The following is a 22,630-nucleotide window of genomic DNA, read 5'->3' on the forward strand; positions in this document are numbered from 1 at the left end:
GCTCCAGATGGGGTGGGACCAGTGGAGTATCTTAGATGGCCACTCACAAGCCTTTAAGATCCCAGATGCTGCTCACCGGAGTAGAATGTAGAACATTTTCTTTATAAACTATGTTACGTCAATTGAGCTCGATGTCCCCCGAGACCACGGTCTCCAGCCCTCAACCCAGTAACTCAGTTTCTCAGGGAATTTGGATGTGTCTATGAAGCTTCTATGGCTTTGCCTTGGTCAAGTTGCACTGACTTCCCCAGTATTGTGTGCTATCTTACCCTTCACCAAAGTTACCACTTATCTATTGTCTAGTTAATATTTCTTCCTCCCCATCCCTCCTATCCCTGGTAACCATCAAAGATTGTTTCCTTTTGTGTGTAAACCTTTTCATGAGTTTTTATAATAGTGGTCTCATCCAGTATTTATCCTTTTGTGATTGACTTATTTCACTCAACATAATGCCCTCCAGATTCATCCACGTTATGAGATGCTTCGCAGATTCATCATTGTTCTTTATCATTGCGTAGTATTTCCTTGTGTGTATGTACCATAGTTTATTCATTCATCTGTTGATGGGCCCTTAAGTTGTTTTCATCATTTTGCTATTGTGAATAATGCCGCAATGAACATGGGTGTGCACATGTCTATTTATGTGACAGCTGTTATGTCTCTAGGATATATTTCTAAGAGTGGTATTGCTCGATCATATAGTATTTCTATTTCTAGCTTTTTAAGGAAGCGCCATATCATTTTCCAATGGTTGTATCATTTTGCGTTCCCACCAGCAGTGCATAAGAGTTCTGATCTCCCCACAGCCTCTCTAACATTTGTTATTTTCTGTTTTTTGATTAATGCCAGTAATGTCAGGGTGAGATGGTATCTCATTGTAGTTTTGATTTGCATTTCTCTAGTGGCTAGTGATCGAAAGCATTTCTTCATGTGTCTGTTAGCTGCCTGAATGTCTTCTTTGGTGAAGTGTCTGTTCATATCCTTTGCCCATTTTTTAATTGGAGTATCTGTCTTTTTACTGTAAAGGTGTTGGATTTTCCTGTAGATTTTAGAGATTAGACCTTTTTCGGATTTGCCATAGCCAAAAATTTTTTCCCGGTCTGTAGGTTCTCTTTTTACTCTATTTGGGAGTCTTTTGATGAGCTTAAGTGTTTAATTTTTCGAAGATCCCAGTTATCTAGCTTATCATCTGGTGTTTGTGTATTGTTAGTAATGTTTTGTATCTTGTTAATTCCATGTATTAGGGCCTCTAGCGTTGACCCTATTTTTTCTTCTATGATCTTATAAAAATGGCTTGGGGGCAGTGTCTGACCTCCTCCAACCCGACAAGGGGGAAGGAGAACAAAGATCAATAGACCAAGGCTGATTCTTATGAAGCAGAGGTCAGACGGCCTTCTCTCTTGGCCATTTTTACTAATTCTGACACCAACCATCCCTCCCACAGCACTCTCTAATTATCTGCTGGGTTCGATAATTCATTGTGATGGCCACACAGAACTCACAGATCATACTCACAAGTATGGGGTTTATTAAGGGAAGTTAACAATTACAAGTCAGGCTCAAGAACACTCAGGATATAATTCTTCCCTCAGGACAGCCTCTCCCCAGCTGTGCTCACAGGCACGTCTCTCCCTGGCCCTCAGTCTCTGCCCAAAGGCACTCAGCTTTCTCTCTCCATGGCCTGGGAAGCCCACCACACCGTCTCCTGCTGCCAGGTCTCTCCTGCTGGTCTCTCCTTCCTTGGTGGTGGTGGGTTTCTCTTTGCTCTGGAATTGGCTCTCTTTTAAGGCAACACTGACGAATCCCCTTGGTAGACCACAATTACCCTGTCACACAATCACCTGGGTGGGAGTTACAAGACCATGGCTAGAAAGGCCACACACAAAAGTAATTAATCCACCACAGATCTTTGTAGTTTTTGGTTTTATACTTAGATCTTTGATCCATTTTTGTGTATGGTGTGAGGTATAGGTCCTGTTTCTTTTTTTTTTTTTTTTTGCAGATGGACATCCAGTTTTGCCAGCACTGTTTGTTAAAAAGACTGCTGTTCCCCATTTAATAGACTTTGGGGCTTTGTGGAATATTAGGTGACCGTAGGTAGATGGATTTACCTCTGGGTTCTCAGTTCTGTTCCATTGATCAATGTGTCTCTCATTGTACCAGTACCAGGCTGTGCTGACTACCGTACTTGTATAGTAGGTTCTGAGGTCAGGTAGTACAAGTCCTCTTACTTTGTTCTTCTTCTTCAAAAATGTTTTACTTATCTGGGACCTCTTTCCTTTCCATTTAAAGTTAATGATTAGTTTTTCCATCTCTTTAGAGAATGCTGTTTGTATTTGGATCGGAAGTGCTTTGTATTTGTAGATTGCTTTGGGTAGAATTGATGTTTTCACAATATTGAGTCTACCTATCCATGAGCATGGTGTGTTTTTCATTTATATAGATTTCTTTGGTTTCTTGCAGTAGTGTTTGGTAGTTTTCTTTGTATAGATTTAGTCTTAAGATTTATTTTTTCAGGGGCTATTATACATGGTATTGCTTTCCTGATTTCCTTTTCATAGTTCCCTTAGTTGATGTATAGGAATCCAATTGATTTTTGTATGTTTGTCTTGAATCTTTCTATTAGTACCAGTAGTTTTCTTGTGGAGTCTTTAGGGTTCTCTATGTATAGTATCATATCATCTGCAAATAGAGACAGTTTTACCTCTTCGTTACCAATTTGGATGCCCTTTATTTCTTTTTCTTTCTTATTGCTCTAGATAGGACTTCCAGAATAAGGTTAAATAGGACTAGTGATAAAGGACATCCTTGTCTTGTTCTTGTTCTCAAAGTGAATGTTTTCAGCCTCTCTCCATTGAGAATGACGTTGGCTGTTGGTTTTGTATAGGTGCCCTTTGTTATGTTGAGGAATTTCCCTTCTATCCTATTTTAGTGAGAGTTTTTATCAGGAATGGGTGTTGGACTTTATCAAATGCCATTTCTGCATCCATTGAGATGATCGTGTTTTTCTTCTCTTTTGTTTTATTTATATGGTGGATTATGTTGATTGATTTTCTAATGTTGAACCATCCTTGCATACCTGCTATGAATCCCACTTGTTCATGGTGTATTATTATTATTTTTATATGATGCCGAATTATATTGGCTAGAATTTGTTGAGAATTTTTGCATCTATATTCATGAGAGATATTGGTCCGTAATTTTCTTTTTTGTGGTATCTTTGCCTTGTTTTGGTATCAGGGATATGCTGGCTTCATAGAATGAATTCAGAAGTATCTCTTCTTTTTCTATGCTCTGAAATAATTTGAGTAGTACTAGTACAAGCTCAACTCTGAATGTTTGGTTGAATTCTCCAATGAAGCCATCTGGACCAGGATTTTTTTGTTGTTGTTGGGAGGTTTTTTTTTTTAAATTACCTTTTCAGTCTTTTCTCTTATTATGGGTCTGTTCAGACTTTCTACCTCAGTTTGTGTTAGTTTGGGTAGGTAGTGTGTTTCTAGACATTTGTTCACTTCCTCTAGGTTTTCAAATTTGTTGGAGTACAGTTTTTCATAGTGCTCTGTTATCATCCTTTTTATTTCAGTTGGCTTTGTTGTAATGTCCCCTATTTCATTTCTTATTTGGGTTATTTACTTCCTCTCCTGTTTTTCTTTTGTCAGTTTGGTTTACTTTCTTGATGGTGTCCTTTGAAGGACAATTTTTTTTTTTTTTTGGATGAAGTCTAATTTATCGGTTTTTTCTTTCCTTGCTTGTGCTTTTGATGTCATATCTAAGAAATCATTGCTTAATCCAAGGTCACAAAAATTTACACCTGTTTTCTTCCAAGATTTTTATAGTTTTAGCTCTTAAATTTAGGTCTTTGACTAAAAAGGAGTACGAGAAAACTTCTTCAGGTAATAGAAATATTTACTGATTGTGATGGTAGTTACATTGGTATGTGCATTTATCAAAGCAAATGGAACTGTACATTTAAAAATTTATGCATTTTATTGTGTGTGAATTATACCTCGATAATGTTGACTTTTAAAAACAAAACAATGAGCTGTTGCTGTTTAAAAAAATATAGGTCTTTGATCCATTTTGAGTTAATTTTTGTATGTGTTGTGAGGTGGGGGTCCAAATTCATTCTTTTGCATATGCCTATCTAGTTGTCCCAGCACCATTTGTTGAAGAGACTATTCTTTCTCCATTGAAGTGTCTTGGCACCCTTGTCAAAATTTAACTGACCATGCATGTAAAGATTTATTTCTGGACCCTCAGTTCTATTCCATTGATCTATGTATCTATCTTATGCCAATAAACACTGCCTTGGTTATTATAACTCTGTAGTAAGTAAGTGCAAGTCTTTCAAATTTGTTTTACCTTTTTAAGATTGTCTTGGCTAGTCTTGGTGCCTTGAGTCTCCCTATGAATTTTAAGATTTGCTGGTCAATTTTTGCAAAGAAGCCATCTGAGATTTTGATAGAAATTAGATTGACTCCATAGGCCAGTTTGGGGAGTATTGCCATTTTAATAATATTAACTCCGCCCATCCATGAACATGGGATGTCTTTCCACTTATTTAGGTCTTCTTTAATTTCTTTCAGCAGTGTTTTTAGTTTCCAGAGTATATATTTTGCACTTTTTTGCTAAATTTACTCCTAAGTATTTAATTATTTTTTTATGCTATTTTAAATATTATTTTCTTAATTTCATTTTTGGTTTACTTATTGCTACTGTACTAAACACATTTTAGTATAGTACATTTACTAAATGCAATGATTTTTGTATACTGATCTTGTATCCTGCAAACTTGTTGGACTCATTTATTAGTTCAAATCATTTTTTAAATAGATTTCTTGGGATTTTTTTATATACATGATTATGTCATTTGAAAGTAGAGATAGTTTTATTTCTTCCTTTCCAATCTGAATTTCTTTCTTCTCATTTTGTGGCTAATTTCCCTGGCTAGAACTTACAGTACAATGTTGAATAGAATTGCTGAGAGCAGGCATTCTTGTCTTATTTCTGATCTTAGGGCAAAAGTACTCAGTCATTCCCCATTAAGTATTGTGTTAGCTGTGTTTTTTTCATAAATGACCTTTATCAAGTCGAGGAAGTTTTCTTCTATTCCTAGTTTGTTGAGATAGATTTTTATCATGAAAGAGTGTTATATTTTGTCAAATGCTGTTTTAGTGTCTATTAGATGATCATGTAGTTTTTGCCCTTTATTCTAATTGATGTAGTGTATTACATTGATTTTCAGATGTTAAACCAACCTTGCATCTCTGAGATAAATTTAACTTAATTATGATATATAATTCTTTATCATATATTGTTTGATTTGCTTTGCTACTATTTTTTGAGGCTTTTTGCATCTATATTCATACAAGATCCTGGTCTGTAGTTTTCTTTTCTTGGGATGTCTTTGTCTGGTTTCAGTATCAGGGTAATACTGACCTCATAGAATGACTTGAGAAATGTTCTCTTCTCTTCTATTTTAGGAATAGATGATAAATAATTAGTGTTAATTCTTTAAATGTTTGGTAGAATTCACCAGTGAAGCCATCTGGTCCCAAAGTTTTCTTTATGGCTAGTTATTTTTTACTAACTCAATCTCTTTACTTATTATGTGTCTGTTAAAATTTTGTATTTCTTCTTGAGTCAGTTTCAGTAGTTTGTGTCTTTCTAGAAACCTGTCCAATTCATCTAAGTTATATAATTTGTTGGCATACAGCTGTTCATAATAGTCACTTAAAATTATCTTTGTAAGATTGGTCGTAATGAGGGAATATGGTATTAAGTGGCCTACTTGAAGATCTAAATATAGTTTGAAGTCTCATGCTTTACTGCAAAAAAAAGTCACATGAATATATATATTTTAATATAAAAATACTATTTAGCATTATTTACTGGCGATTTGAACCCACTCAGAGGTGCCTTAGAAGACAGGCCTGGTGATCTACTTCTGAAAGATCACACACGGGGTGGCCATGAATAGGAATTGATTCAACGGCAACTAAAAACAACCAGCTTTGAGTAAAGCTGAAGTGTCAGAAAGTTCCTTATAGTTGCCCTGTTGTTTCACCACCTCACCCTCTAGGCAGGACCTGGGTGCCCCAGTTTGGGATGCAGCATACATGACAAGATAAATTCTTCTCAGGCAGAGTTTCCCATCCTTTCTCAGCTGCCTCTAACTATGCTAAGGTCCTAAGTTGAATGACCAAGGCTCCACAGTAGGCTCACATACTGAAGAAGCAGGTCCAGAGAGTAAACCGGTTTCATAGATCAATCCATAAAGCTTTCCTGTAGTCTCATGTAGGTGAATGATTATTTTGTAAGTATGTGTATGTGTGTGTGTGTGTGTGTGTGTGTGCGTGTGTGTGCTGTAGATGGCAGTGCAGTGCAAGAACACACACTTATTGGTCTTTTTATCTCTGGAACAACAATAACAGCAAAAACAAAACAGCCAACATGAAAATCTTTTCCCAAATGAAGACGAGAGAAGAATATTTCCAACAGAGCTATATTTCAGATTATTTACTTTAATGCAAGTCCTGTTTCCTTCAATTTCAACACATGAGACCTTAGCCAATATTCAGATATTCCCTGCTATGAAAAAGAAAATAAAACCCCCAAATTTAACTGTGTTTTTATAATAAACTGGTGGTCTTTGGCATGTACGCTAAACACTGCGGTGTTCACATAAACCTGAGATGGAAATGATATTTTAATGGATACATTAACTGTAACATTTCCCAAAACCCTTAAAACTAATCACTTGAGTTAATCATAAATTAATCACTCAGATTTAGTTCCTACTGAAAATAATATTATTAATTCACGTGTTAAATTTATCATAATAAATCATAAATATGCTGACTCCCCTTCTTTATTTTTCTCAGAAAAACTGTTCTTGAAATCCACCTGCTATTTAGTGATTCACATATTTGGATCAGACATCATAAAACTGTGAGTATGTCTGAGCACATAAACGTGATTCAATTGCTAGGGCCTGGGAGGAAACAAGAAAACTGGGAGGCAGGAGGCTTTGTTTTCAGCTTGATGTACTTACTGGACAAGGGCTTGAGCTGTTATTCCAGTTCTTGTTAATAGTGGAAAAATAGAAACCTGATTCAGATCCTTTGTCACTCCAGGCAAAGGCTCCCTTTAAGTTACACTGTGGCAATTTGGCTCAATTTCTCTCCAAGAGCCTTTCAGAAGGAACATCACAAGTAATACAGAAACAAAATTACTCTTCCCCTATCTATTAGCCAAACACCAACATAGACCCTTTCTCATGAACTCCCCAACGTACCCAAGCCCTTTCCTCACTCCCATCTCTGAATTTCCAGCCTGTGCTCTTTGTAGGTTCTCCTCTCCTCTCCCTTTCCCTCCCTTCCTCCCTCCCCTCCTCTCCTTTCTTCTCCTCCCGCCTTATTTTCTGGTTTCCCAGTTCCCCATTCCCAGTCCTGGCCTCTTGGTGTCCTGTAGGTGAGCCATTACTGTCATCTGTCTACTTGCTTTCTGCACTTTATCTTTCATCTTTTTTGAGCTTGAGGGCACAGAATTGTATAAATCATATTTCTCAGTTCATGACAGTCTCATCGATGATCCGTACGTGGATTTCTTATACTTATTACTTAGTTATTTCCTCTTGAACAATATAATAAGCTTCCAAACTCAATACTCAAAACAAAGTTTAGGACCTTGATAATAACTTATTCTAACCATGTAGTCGCTTGATTTCATTTCCATGCTTTTCCTCACCCAAGTAATCATCATCCAAAATTCCATCTTCATCCTTATATGTGTGTATATTCCTTAAAAGTATATATTTTTAATTTATGAGTAGGGTATCATATTTTATATAACATTTTGGGACTTGCCACTGAAATTTATATGTCCAGGATTTCTCCATGCATTTGTGTCTCTGTAGTTCCTTTGTTCTGACTGTATATAATATTCCACTGTGTCTCTACCAGAGTTTATTCATTCACTCTCCCTTTAATGGGTGTTTAGGTTATTTTCTGGTTTTCCCTCTTGTGAAAAGCGCTGTTATAAACATTCTTAATATGGTCCCTGCTGTTTACGCCATTTGCCTTAGTCAGAGGGGTTCAGAAGAAGGTAGCCTGGAATCACAGAATGTTAAAGATAGAAGAAATTTAAATCATAAAGGCCAGGGACATGATCAATGCTCTGTCATTCTGTGCACCTGCCGCTATTAATATTGACCTCACTCTATTATGGTCCTGGACTCTAAGTGTTTGGAAAGCACTGAGCTTTGTCTTCTTAGAGAATACCTCTGTTATTGCCACTGCCTTTTAACTGGACTCCCTGCCTTCAGGCTTATCTGTTGCCCTGTAATTGCATAATCCACATTATAGCTAGCAAAGTCTCTTTATTTTTTCCTTGCTAATTTTTTAAATCGTGGTAAATATATATGTAACAAAACATTTGCTGTTTCAACATTCTTCACACATATAGTCCAGTGACACTGACTTATGTCTATCACGTTGTTCAACCATCACCCTTATCTGCCAAATATCTTTTTTTGTAAATAATATTTTATTGTGTTTTAGGTGAAAGTTTACATAGTAAGTTAGGTTGCCATTTAACAATTTTTATACAAATTGTTCCATGACATTTGTTACGTTTTTCACAATGTGTCAGTATTCTCATTATTTCCCTTCTGTTTGTTCTGTTTTAATTAATCTAGCTTCCCTGCCCCTCCTTGTTTTCTCATCTTTGCTTTAGGGTAAATGTTGACTGTTTGGTCTCGTATAGTTGATATTTTAAGGGACCACAGTATTCATGGGAGATGTCATTTATTTTATAAGCCAATCTATTATTTGAAGGAAAAGTGGCCTCCGGGAGTGGCTTCAGTTCCAAGTTCAAAGAGTACCTTAGGACAATAGTTTTCAGGGTTCCCTTAGTCTCTATCGGTCCAGTAAGTCTGGCCTTTTTTTTAGGAATTTGAGTTTTGTTCTACTTTTTTCTCCCATTCTATCCAGGACCTTCTATTGTGTCCCTGGTCAGAATGGTCGGTAGTGGTAGCAGGGCAGCATCTGATTCTGGTCTCAGGCTAGCTGAAGCCATTGTTTGTGTGGGCTATTCGTCCTGTGGACTAGTTTTCTTCTTTCAGTCTTTGGTTTCCTTCATTCTCTTTTGTTCTTGATGAGTAGAGACCAATAGTTGTATCTTAGATGGCTGCTCGCAAGCTTTTAAAACCTAGAAGCGACTCACCAAACTAGCTTGTAGAACATTATCTTTATGAACTATGTCATGCCAGTTGACCTAGTTGTCCCACAAGACTATGGTCCTAAGCCTTCTAACCCAGTAAACCAATCCTGCAAGGTGTTTGGATATGTCTAGGACGACTCCATAACTCTGCCCCCTATGTGCTTTATTATATATGTGAATATACATGTAGCACACACAAACACGTATACATATGCCTACAGATACACCTATACATGCAAGTGCATGTACTCACATGTATCTTCCTATACACATATATGCATACATATCTCCCTGTGTAACCACACACACATTTTTTGGTTGTTATTACTGTTGTTGCAGAATTGAATATTGTAACATTTACCGGAATTGTCCTTTATTCTTGCATACTTCTTAGGGTCTTACTTTATCTCGGTCAGGTGGTGCAGACTTCACACATATTGGGTATTGCCTTTCCTATCACCGAAAATAACAAATGTCTACTATCCAGAAAGTGATCCCCCGCCCCTCCTCCCATCCCTGGTAACCATCAAAGAATGTTGCTTTCTATGTGTATACCTATCCTTGACTTCTTATAAAAGTGAGGCCATACAATATTTGTCCTTCTGTGATTGACTTATTTCACTCAGCATAATTTCCTCCAGCTTCATCCATGTTATAAGATGTTTTGAAGACTCATCATTATTCTTTACAGTTGCATACTATTCCATTGTGTGTATGTACCACAACTTGTTCATCCATTCATCTGCTCATGGGCACTTAGGTTGATTCCATCTTTTTGCTATTGTGAGTAATGATGCTATGAACATAAGTGTTCAGATGTCTGTGTTACTGCTCTTATTTCTCTTGGATACATACCTAGAAGTGGGATTGCTGGATGATAAAGTATTTCTATTTCTAGCTTTTTGAGGAAATGTCATACCATTTTCTATAGTGGTTATAATCTAGCAAGTATCTTTTTTAATGAAAATCTTATTATGGCACTTCCTTACATAAAATTCTTCAAAGGCTTCACACTCTTTGCAGGATTCTGTAGCCCCATACACAAGGCGCTTCATGACTGGTCCCTGAGAGCATTTCCAGACTCACCCCTTGCTGTTCCACAGCACTCCACACTCCAAACCACTTATAGTTCTCCCCACACACTAGGAGGTTTTTTGCCTTAGGACCTTTGCATGAGATGTTTCTTCTGCTTGGAGCATCCAAAACATCTACCCCAGAGAAACCCTACTTCTTGTGACCTCAGCTCCAGGGTCACTTCCTCTTTCTTGACCCATCTCCAAGCTGAGATTGACACTTCCACACCCCCTCCCATACACATGCTCTCCTGGTAGCCTGTGCAGACCCCAATCACTGCACCTACCACACTCTATAATTATCCATTTACTTTTCTGAGTCACTAACTAGATTGAAAGCTTTCTGAGATCTAAGACTTTATTTTATTCATATTTTAATTTCCAGGTACTTAGAAAAACACTGAATATGTTCATTAAAGGAAGGATGTGAGAAAAGGAGGGAGGGAGGAAGAAAGGCAGGATGGAAAGAAGGGGGGAGTGAATAAGGAAGGAAGGGAAGGAGAGACGGAGAAAACATTCCTTATCTCCAGGACCTGCTGAAATGCCTGAGCAAAGGAGGCCTTCAAGAAATGTTTGTTGAATTAATGAATTCTTAAAAAGAACAAAATTATGACTACAGATGGGCTATAACTGGACTGCTTCAAAGAAAATTATTTGAAAGTATTAAAACAGAACAAAGTAAACCTTTTAGCCTATTCAGTGAATGTGTTTACATACCTAGTACGAGCCCGCTGCTGTGGGAGGAAATGTCAGCTTGGCCAGAGAGGTTCTCTTGGGATCCAGAGAGGCAAGCAGAACATAAAGTCACAGAAGCCAAAGAGGGCAGTGCACACAGATGTCCAAAAGGGGGCGCCAGATATCAGCCACCAAGAGCAATGTGCTGGGAATAAATAGAAGGCCGCCTGGAGTAATTTGGAAACCCATTGCTCTTTTGTAGCTGCCTGTAGAGTGGGGAAGGAGCCCTGGTAGTGCAGTGGTTAAAGCGATTGACTGCTCACCAGAAAGTCGGTGGTTCGAAACAACCAGTGCTCCACGGGAGAAAGATGTAGCAATCTGCTTCTGTAGAGATTTACAGCCTTGGAAACCCTACAGGGTCACTATGAGTCGGAATCGACTTGACAGTGGATTGGTTAGTTGATAGAGTTGGGGGAGTCCCTTGGTGGTGCAAATGGTTAATTAAAGCTCTTGGCTGCTAACTGAAAGGTTAGTGGTTCAAGTCCACCCAGAGACATCTCAGAAGAAAGGCCTGGCAATCTACTTCCAAAAAATCAGTCATTGAAAACCACACAGAGCAGTTTTACTCTGACACGCATGGAGTCACCATGAGTCAGAATCAATGGCAACTGGCTTTGGTATAGAGAGGAGTGTGAAAGCCAGTTAAGCACAAGGATCAAAGAAAGAACAGATACATTACTATTCATTGCAGATGTGAACTGTACAAGAGACAGTCCCCCACCTCAAATAACTACAGGTAGGCATGGGGTCTTAAGAAGGAATGGGCCCAGCAAGCCACAGGGACGAACCCAGTCCCTGAGTAGGTGATGAGGAACGGAGGAGGTTAATTTTTTTCTTTTTAATATGACAAATTCTCATTAGCATGAGGTGGTTCACTATGAAGAAAGAGAGATGAAGTAAATGATCCCTCTTTGTTGCTATGTCCACTATTAGTTTTGCTTGTCTGTAATTTTCTGGTAACTGTGTTTGCTGTTCCTGATGGACATTGCTCCTGATATAGTATGTTCTTCTCACATCTTGTTTTAATCAATCAGGTGCAGTTCTGGGTTGATGTAAAATGACAACCTCCCGATTTAGTTTTACCTGAGTGTCAGCCTTCCAATATTAAATGTATTTCCTAACCCAGAGGACATCCCTCCTCATTATTTCATCCCAGTCAATTCTCAATGATTCATGGACTAATTATTCAGCAATTACAGTTCCTGCCCATAGGCAGAGACACAGGACCTTGTAAGGAAGTAGGACAGTTGAGGATGCAGAGCTTCCCCTAAGAGCGTGAAACATGCAGAGAGGGGCTACTTCAAGGCACAGCCCAACCCCAGCCAGTGAGTGTGGGCAGGGCCCTCCTCTGCCTGGTCCCAACTTCCCTTGTTCTCCATGTTGCCATGGTAAATAGGACTCTGATCTTCTGTTGGTCTCACCTCACTGCTATTTATTCTTCCCTTGAAATCCCTCTAAAATCTTATGTTCCCAGTCCAGCATGTCTCAGAGATCAGGAGAAGCCTAACCTACTGATATTTTTTTAAGAAAGTGCAAAATAGAATTTATAAAAATTTTGGTATACTTTAAATGTAATTAGTACTGTACTTAACCACCAAAACTACAAAACAATTTAAGTGTGCCATTCACAAGATGGATTACAAGATTTACAGAAATGATTAAATTCATAATACACTATAGGGAGCATGGTTCAGAAATGGGATGAAAGTATAAAGCTGTATGAAGAAAGTCTTCTTTCAATTCCATGGGTGCATCTCTGTGAATGTATATCAATATATAAAACCTCCTTTGAAAGCAATGTCAAAGGTCTAAATGTGAGAGTTTTTGTGTGTGCAAGGCCCTGTGCCCTCACCCCACTGTAGACTCTAATTCTGCTCTCCAGCAAGTTGACCCCAACCTTGCTCCCCTCTTTTGATTTATGATGATCATCATCATTGACTTCATTCCACCATGATCCTAATTAATCCTGACAAATGTGTTGAAACCTCCCCATCCCCCACATGCCTCACTCCTGACGATGCACACCTCTGTAAAGGTAGTAAAAGCAAGTAAATTAAAATGTGACCAATTTGGTCTTATTACCTGTTCTGGGAAAAAGAGAACAATGATGGTTATTATGAGTTTGGAGATTTCCTAGGGATTTCACAAGCTATGTGTAGCCTTGTCCTTCTGTCTAAAGGTTGGCCAAGAGTACACAAGGTCCTTTGCCACTTCTTTATGCATCTTACACCTTCTAATGGTCTTAAATTTGTTGTCTGGGTTTCTGGAGTTTAGAGCTTCTTCCTTTTGCTCAGTGGAGTGTTCCTTGCTTCAAGTCTTTTGATGATGAAAGCTTAGAGGATTTATCTTAGAGGATCTTAGAGGAGCCTTAAAGGGGCACCACACACCCAGCTCCTTCCCACATTCCCCAGCTCAGAGATCCCCAGTCTTACCCCTGAATGAGTGCCCCATATCTCCACCCCTACATTTAAGTTCACTTATTTGAAATGGTGGTCTACTTTGGGTGAGAAGTTCATGTCAAGAACATAGGTCTTGGTTCCCAGATGATGACTTGGCTCTGGTGGTCCTGGATTGCCACAGATAGGATACCGGCCTTAGATTTAAAAAAAATAAATGAATAAACAGAGCCCTACTTATCACTATCCTGAGTCCACTAAATACCTGACCCCTATAAAGACAACAGTCATCAGTTAAATAAATGAACCATTAAGCTGAGAATGGATTTGTGAAAACAGCCATCCTCTCCTGAATTACTGACCATTGATAGAAATTAGTTTGGTAATGGGCTTTATCTAGAACAAGCAGCTTGTTCCACTACTTAGAAGATGTGGCCTCTTTTAGACTTTAAGTTACCTTTCTCCTGATTGATGAAGGGACTCTAGGGCCAAGCAGGTGACCCTCAGGATGAACTCTGTTTTTCCCTTTTAACTCAGACACTAATAAAAGTTGATACACCACCCTGTCAGTCACAGTTAGTCTCACCCAGCTGGAATGAAATTTTGGAGCCTGTGGTCCCAGCCTATGTTTTCATACCTAGTGACCCTAAAAATATTTGGAGATCTCTGAGATGTACCCTCTTCTTCTGATGGAAATTGATAAGGTGGATTTGATTAACGGAGGGTAGTTATTTCTGCAGGAAGATGCATGGTATAAGTAAACTCTCAAGGCTCCTCCCAGCATTTTGGGGAGGGTTGTCCAAAGATGAGATAACCTCACCGCCGTTGAGTCAGGTAGATTTTGACTCAAAGTGACCCCATAGGGTTTCCAAGGCTGTAAATCTCTGTAGAAACGGACTGCCACATCCTTTTCCTGCGGAACCACTGGTGGTTTCATACCCCCAACCTTTGGGTTAGCAGTCGATCACTTTAACCACTGCGCCACCAGGGCTTGTTTAAAGATAAGATAGAGGTTTTAAAAAATATTTTGATATTCAGCAACCATTAAAACTGCTGCTTAGGGTTTAGTATCCAGAATATATAAAGAACTCTTATACTTCAACAATAAAAAGACAAATAATCCAATTTAAAAAATGGGCAAAAGACTTGAATAGACATTTCTCCAAAGATGTTTCTCCACTAAGCCAGTAAGCACATAAAAAGATGATGAACATCATTATTACTGGGAAAATGAAAATCAAAACCACAATGAGATACTCCTTTACACCCACTAAGATGGCTATAATAATAATGAAAAAAATTTAAAGTGGAAAATAACTAGTGTTGGTGAGAATGTGAAGACATTAGAAACCTCATCCATTGCTTCTGGGAATGTGAAATAGTGTAGCTGCTGTGGAAAACAGTTTGGTGGTTCCTCAAAAAGTTAAACATAGACTTAGCATATAAACCAGCCATGATACTGCTAGGTATATACCCTCAAAGACTTGAAAGCAGGGAGTCAAACAGATACTTGTATACCAATGTTCATAGCAGCTTTGTTCACAGTGTCCAAAAGTAGAAACAACACACAAGTTCATTAACGGATGAATGGATAAACGAAATGTGGTGTATGCATGCAACGCAGTATTACTCAGTCATAGAAAGGAATGAAGTATTGATGTATGATACATGCTCAATTTGCATAAACCTCGAAAACATGATAAGTAAAAGAAGTCACACACAAAGGTCACATACTGTATGATTCCATTTATATGAAATATCTGTTGTCATTAGGTGCCCTTGAATCTGTTTCAACTCATAGCGACCTATGTACAACGGAATGAAACAGTGCCCAGTCCTGTGCCATCCTCACAATCATTGCTATGCTTGAACCCATCGTTGCAGCCACTGTGTCAATCCATCTTGTTGAGTGTCTTCCTCTCTTTCACTCACCCTCTGCTTTACCAAGCATGATGTTCTTCTCCAGGGATTGGTCTCTTCTGATAACATGTCCAAACTAAGTGAGATGAAGGCTCACCATCCTCACTTCTAAGGAACATTCTGGCTGTACTTCTTCCAAGACAGATTTGTTCATTCTTTTGGCAATCTGTGGTATATTCAATATTCTTCACCAACATCATAATTTAAAGGCATTAGTTCTTCTGTCTTCTTTATTCATTGTCCAGCTTTCATATGCATATGAGGCAATTGAAAAAACCATGACTTGGGTCAGGCATGCTTTAGTCCTCAAAGTGATATCTTTGCTTTTTTTTTTAACACTTTGTTAAAAAAGGTCTTTGCAGAATAGGTAAATCCATAGAGACAGGGAGCAGATTGGTGGGTTCCAGGGACTAAGAGCTGGGAGGAATAAGGAGTAAGTGCTTAAAGGATATGGAGTTTTCTTTTGGGATGATGAAAACATTTTGGAACTAGACAGAGGTGGCAGGTGCATAACACTGTAAATGTACTAAATGCCACTAAATGGTACACTTTTAAATTATTGATTTTATGTTGTGTGATTTTCACCTCAATTGGAAAAAAAAAATGTTACGTACTCACAAAGTGACACTGGGATTTTTTTTCTTTTTATTGTTGCTGTTTTACCTTTCTGTATCAAATTTGTTAGTCTCCATATCCAGGTATAAAACTCCTTTGGAGGAGTGGGCAACCTAATTTAGACTCTGTGAAATGAGCATCAGGAAAATACAGCAGTGAGAGGAAGGAGTAGGGGAGCAGCTTCAACAACATCCAGGCCCTAGGTCAGAGGGCCAAGTCACCCTTACGTTAACCAGTGGTTCTCAAGAGAGGGCCATGTTTCACCTATGGCTGCCTTCATTTGCAAGAAACAAGCACAACTTGACCTTACTAATGAAGAAGAAGGAAGAAGAGGGTCAGAGAGAGAAGAGGAAAGGCGGTAGTGATTGTAGTCGTTGTAGAGGTAGTGGCTGTAATAGCAGGGGTGGGGTTGTACAGGCATACCTCAGAGATATTACAGGTTCAGTTCCAGACCACCACAATAAAGCAAATATCTCAATAAAGAGAGTCACACTAATTTTCTGGTTTCCCAGTACTTATAAAAGTTATGTTTACACTATACTGTAGTCTGTTAAGTGTCAGTAGTATTATGTCTAAAAAAACAATGTGCGTACCTTAATTAAAAAATATTTTATTGCTTAAGAAATGTTAACCATCATCTGAGCCTTCAGTGAGTCATAATCTTTCTGCTCGCAGAGGGTCTTGCCTTGATGTTGATGGCTGCTAACTGATCAGGTGGGTGCTTGCTGAAGGTTGGGGTAGCTGTAGCTATTTCTTAAAATAAGAATAATGAAGTTTGCCACATTGATTGACTCTTCCTTTCATTAAAGATTTCTCTGTAGCATGTGATGCTGTTGGATAGCATTTTACCCACAGTAGAACTTCTTTCAAAATTGGAGCCGGTCCTCTTAAAACCTGCTGCTGCTTGACCAACTAAGTTTATGTAGTATTCTAAATCCTTTGTTGTCATTTCAACAATGTCCACAGCATCTTCATCAGGAGAAGATGCCTTCACAAAAAAACACTTTCTTTGCTCATCTCTAAGAAGCAACTCCTCATCCGTTAAAGTTTTATCATGAGATTGCAGCAATTCAGTCACATCTTCAGGTTCCTCTTCTAATTCTAGTTCTCTTGCTATTTCCACCACATCTGAAGTTACTTCCTCCATCGAAGACTTGAACCTCTCAAAGTCATCCATGAGAACTGGAATCAACTTCTTCCAAACTCCTGTTAATGTTGATATTTTGACCTCTTCCCATGAACCACGAATGCTCTTAATGGCATCTAGAAGGGTGAATTCTTTCCAGAAAGTTTTCAATTTACTTTGCCCAGATCTATCCGAGGAATCACTGTTTACGACAGTTACAGCCTTATGAAATGTATTTCTTAAATAATAAGACTTGAAAGTCAAAATTACTCCTTGATCCATGGGCTGCAGGAGGGATGTTGTGTTAGCAGGCATGAAAACATTAATCTCTTTGTACACCTCTTGGGTGACCAGGTGCATTGTCAATCAGCAGTAATATTTTGAATCTTTTTTTATGAGCAGTTGGTCTCAACAGTGGACTTAAAATATTCAGTAAACCATATTGTAAACAGATGTGCTGTCATCCAGACTTTGTTGTTCTATTTATAGAGCACAGACAGAGTAGATTTGGCATAATTGTTAAGGGCCCTAGGATTTTTAGAATAGTAAATGAGCATTGGCTTCAATTTAAAGTCACCAGCTGCATTAACCCCTAACAGGAGAGTCAGCCTGTCTTTTGAAGCCTTGAAGCCAGGCATTGACTTCTCCTTTCTAGCTATGAAAGTCCTAGATGGCATCTTGTTCCAATCTAAGGCTGTTTCATCTACATTGAAAATCTGTTGTTTAGTGTAGCCACCTCCCTCTATTATCTTAGCTAGATCTTCTGGATAATTTGCTGCAGCTTCTACATCAGCACTTGCTGCTTCACCTTGCACTTTAGTGATGGCTTCTTTCCTTAAACTTCATGTACCAACTTCTGCTAGCTTCAAACTTTTCTTCTGCAGCTTCCTCACCTCTCTCAGTATTCACAAAATTGAAGAGCATTAGGGCCTTTCTCTGGATTAGGCTTTGGCTTAAGGGAGTGTTGTGGCTGGTTCGATCTTCTATCCAGACTAGTTTTAGCGGTCTGGATAGAACTAAAACTTTTTCCATATCAGCAATAAAGATGTTCCACATTCTTATCATTCGTGTATTCACTGGGTAGCATTTTTAATTTCTTTCAAGAACTTTTCCTTTGCATTCACAACTTGGCTGTTCGGTGCAAGAGGCCTAGCTTTTGGCATATCTTGGCTTTTGACCTGCCTTCTTCACTAAGCTTAATCATTTCTAGCTTTTGATTTAAAGTGAGAGACGTGCAATGCTTCCTTTCACTTGAACACTTAGAGACCATTGTAAGGTTATTAATTGGCTTAATTTCAATATGGTTGTGTCTCAGGGAATAGGGATGCCCAAGGAGAGGGACAGAGATAGGGGAGCAGCCGGTCCGTGGAGCAGTCGGAATACACAACATTTATTAAGTTCACCGTCTTACATGGGTGTGGTTCATGGCATCCCAAAACAATTACAATAGTAACATCAAAGATCACAGATCACAGATCACCATAACAAATATAATAATAATGAAAAACTTTGAAATATTGCAAGAATTACCAAAATGTAACACAGAGACACGAGGTGAGCACATGCTGTTGGAAAAAAGGCGCTGATAGACTTGCTCGATGCAGGGTTGCCACAAACCTTGAATTTGTAAAAAACTCAATATCTGCAAAGCGCAATAAAACAGCATATGCCTGTAGTGGATTCGTTATAAGAAACCTAGAGTATATTATCCACCATCTGTCAGTTTGTTGTGCTGTGGTGGCTTGGGTGCTGCTATGATGCTATGAAGCTATGCCTCCAGTATATTAAATACCAGCAGGTTCACCCATGGTGGACAGGTTTCAGTGGAGCTTCCAGACTAAGACAGACTAAGAAGAAAGTCCTGGTGATCTACTTCCAAAAATCAGCCAATGAAAACCCTATGGATGACAATAGAATATTGTCCAATATAGTCTTTAAGGTAACCCCACTAGGTTGGAGGGAACTGAAAATCCACAGAAGTCCCAACCATGGACTCCAGCATATCTATGATTGTAAAGATGAGGCAGGTCCAGGGAATGTTTCATTCTGTTGTACATGAGGTTGCCTTGAGTTGGAGCCAACTCAATGGCAGCTAACAACAGAACATATCATGGAACTGAAGGGCAGGGAAATATCCAAGCCTCAGAAAGAGACTGGAAACAAGTGGGAAACCATCAGGATCACAGCGGGCATGCCCCCCGCCCACACACACACAGGCTTCCTTGCTGCACACCCTCTGGGTGCTGCCCCTACCCTCATCCTGCAGACTAGCTTTCCAGATACTCAGTTTACATGGCAGGAAATAACTACCCTATAGTCTCCAAGCCTTTATAACTCCTGTTACTCGGAAAACAGCCCACACTAAAGTGGAACCTTTTAATACCAATTCCAAATTTCTGTAAGAGAATCTGATTGGTCCAGTTTGACCATTTAATGAGGCCCAGTCAAGTGGCCAGGTCTCCACTTACGGAGTATAAACAAGGCTGCCAGGAACACAGCCCTGTGGGTGAAGTGGGACAGTTAAGTGATCATGAGAGCTGGGAAGAAACCTCAAAAAGGCATCGTCTAGATTCCATCACTGTCTTCCACGCGATTCAAAGTTTAGTCTCTTTGAGTATGACCTGCCTGTTTCTGGTTTTTCTGTTTTGTTTTGGTTTGCTTTGAATCAATAATTGGGAAATTTACCAGAAGTCCAAAATTTACTTATTTCCTTATTCAAAACAGCACATTACACTCATTCTTTTTTTGGAAAGAAGAATTTTGGCATGACAAAGAAAAAAGGAATATGGAAGTTTTGTTTCAGCCCCTTCAAACCTAGACATGGACCCAAATGTTTGAAAAACACCATTCTTATGCCATCTCCAAGGAAAGAATCAAGTCAACAGTATTCTATTTTCTTCCATAAAAGTAAAAAAAAAAAAAAAAATGCTTACTTTAAAAGGAAAGGGGATGATTTGTATTATGCCTAAGAAAATAATTATAGGTGCTTATAAGCCTGTCTTATAAGTGATTTCTTGCTATAAGGCCCAGCACACTTCAAAATATTGTTCCCAACACATTACACCCCTGCCAATTTTTCCTTTCTCAGTTTTATTTGTGGCTTTTCCTATAAAGAATCGCAGTGCAATTTGAAAGGTTGAATCACACAGCTCAATGGCTGCTCCTGCCCCCTTCCCATCCGCCAGGACCTTGTTCTAAATGTGGGAGAGGCAATGTGGCAGGAAATCATTATGGCCTGGCAGCCACACGGGGCTGGACTCAAAGGGCACACCGAAATGAGTTGAGGGTATTAGAATCCATTCTGAAGATTTACCTGTCTTTGGAACAGCTTCTATTTTCTAATGCCTGAGAGATCTTAATAGCCTTTGTTTTGCCCCATTTCCCTCCAGCCTTAGCGCAGATATGAATGCTGATGTGGTGTGCCACACTCTGGAGTTTTGTAAACAGGACGCTGGCCGACCATTGTGTCATCTCTACCCCCCTCCCAAGGTGAGTGGTTTCTCACACTGCTCTGACGGTCAGATTCCCATGACATGCAAGCCCTTCCAGAAACGTTGCAAAGGGAGGCTCAGCTTCACACATTCAGCGGTTTGGCGACAGAGAGAGGAAAGATGACATTTTTAATTACGCTGCATGAAATATTATTCCTGCACTTAAACCAAGATCCCTTCCTCCTGCCAAAGCATGTTTTTGCTGTTAAAATATTGTAGACTGTGATCTGTAGCTAGGCTGGGAGTAACTAGGAAATCAGATTGCCAAGGAGAGACAGGTTCAAATCCCTGGTCTAGACACTTAAAATTCGGGCAAGTTACTTTTATAGGGTGACCAGCTTGTCCCTGTTTGCCTGAGACTTAACCTGGTTTTAACACTGAAAGTCACGTGTCCCAGGAAACCCTTGGGTCCTGGGAAAACCTGAATGGTTGGTCACCCTAGTCTAAGTTTTATTGTTCTCACCCATAAAATGGGTATAACAACAATACCTGCCTCATAGGTTTGTTGTGGGAGGTAGGTGAGCTAATACATCTAAGATGCTTCATAACACAATGCTAGGTAACAAAATATCTGCTCCATAAAACAGTTTTAATAAAAACTGTAGCTATTATAGTAGTTATCAGTATTATTATTATTCACAGATAACTGTTCAGAAGACCCTGTCCGCATTATATCATTTTTGGCCATTTTTAATTGGATTGCAGCCAGAGAGAAGGCCGCAAATGTTGACACAATTCCCTGTCCACACTCTTGATGAGAATGTAATATTAAATCTGGGTAGGCCTCACAATCTTGATTTTCAGAAGCTTCCTATAAGACAAGTATTCCTATGCCTTCTTTACCAGAGTGTAGTTTTTTCTACATTACAATACAAAACAGGTTTTCTGTTTTACTTGTAATTTCTTTTTTCTTAGTAGTGAAATAAAGTCAGTCTGAAAACTTTGTAGGCTAAACAATGAACCTTATTTTGCTAACTACAATACTAAATATAATAAGCCTGTCTCCTGGAGCAGGAAGAGAGAGACAAATGTTTGGGATATGAGTGTATTTCATGCTTCCTTGCTCTTTGGATAAATTCCAATTAAATTTCCCCTAAGTCCACCTGAGAAGCTGTGGGTTCCACTGCTTTCTGGAGGAGTTAGTTCATTTTAATTAAAAAATATTTTTTCATGTGCTCAAATAGTGTTTGAATATTGTATCATAATATTGGCTGTATGATATTGTAAAGAGAAAAAGTGTCTATGGATGAAGGCAAGTGATATGGGTTTTTGTGATTTCTATATGCATTTAAATAGCATCCTGTTACAGATACATTATGATAGACTCAAACGTGCTGGTGGTTATGGGCATGATGCAGGGCTGGGTGAGGTTTCGTTCTGTTGTACATAAGGTTGCCATGAGTTGGAGTCGACTCGACAGCAGCTATCTATTTGTCTATATACATTATACCCACAGCCTCACATAGTCAAAAAGTGTTCAGTTTTAACTATGCTGTTTAAAATGACATTTTTATATTGTTCTTTATTTTTATACTCTGTGAAGATTATGGAACCCTGGTGGCGCAGTGGTTAAGAGCTCGACTGCTAACCAAAAGGTCAGCAGTTCGAATCCACCAGCTGCTCCTTGGAAACCCTATGGGGCAACTCTACTCTGTCATACAGCATTGCTATGAGTTGAAATCAACTCAGCAGCAATGGTTTGGTTTTTTGGTTATGAAGATTATACTAGAAAATTTCTATGGTTCCTCGTCTTCCCATCACAATCCCCTTTTCAATTGCCATCTCTGGGTTAGTTTGACCATTCTATTTTGTTACTGAGGGAATTGGAGGGCTTCATCCCAGAAATGTTCAGCTTCCACCCCAGCCAGACATTCCAAGCTGCTGGAAAGCCTGCAACTGCTCCCTGGTGAATATCTTTCAAATTCTTCTTGCTGAAGTTCTGGGCCTTCATCTTCACCTCAGATCCCCTCACCAGTCTCCATCTCTACCGATGACCCAGAGAAAAAGGAGAGTCAGGGCGGCTTCACTCATCTCTGCCTCCCAGGTGTCTTT

The 22,630-nt window shown here is 39.0% G+C and overlaps 1 protein-coding gene across 2 annotated transcripts in view; it reads left to right on the plus strand.

Moving 5' to 3' along the window:
- Nucleotides 1–22,630, plus strand: part of AOAH (acyloxyacyl hydrolase) — a 240,538-nt gene that overhangs the window by 42,051 nt on the left and 175,857 nt on the right. For both annotated transcript variants that reach the window (XM_004385300.2, XM_023739575.1), the window contains 2 exons: nucleotides 6,885–6,951; nucleotides 20,477–20,576. In XM_004385300.2, coding sequence (XP_004385357.1) covers nucleotides 6,885–6,951; nucleotides 20,477–20,576 — 167 coding nt within the window. The remainder of the gene's footprint in view (nucleotides 1–6,884; nucleotides 6,952–20,476; nucleotides 20,577–22,630) is intronic.

This window comes from Trichechus manatus, unplaced genomic scaffold (assembly GCF_000243295.1).
Source record: "Trichechus manatus latirostris isolate Lorelei unplaced genomic scaffold, TriManLat1.0 scaffold00137, whole genome shotgun sequence".
In the NCBI taxonomy this organism is placed as follows: domain Eukaryota; kingdom Metazoa; phylum Chordata; class Mammalia; order Sirenia; family Trichechidae; genus Trichechus; species Trichechus manatus.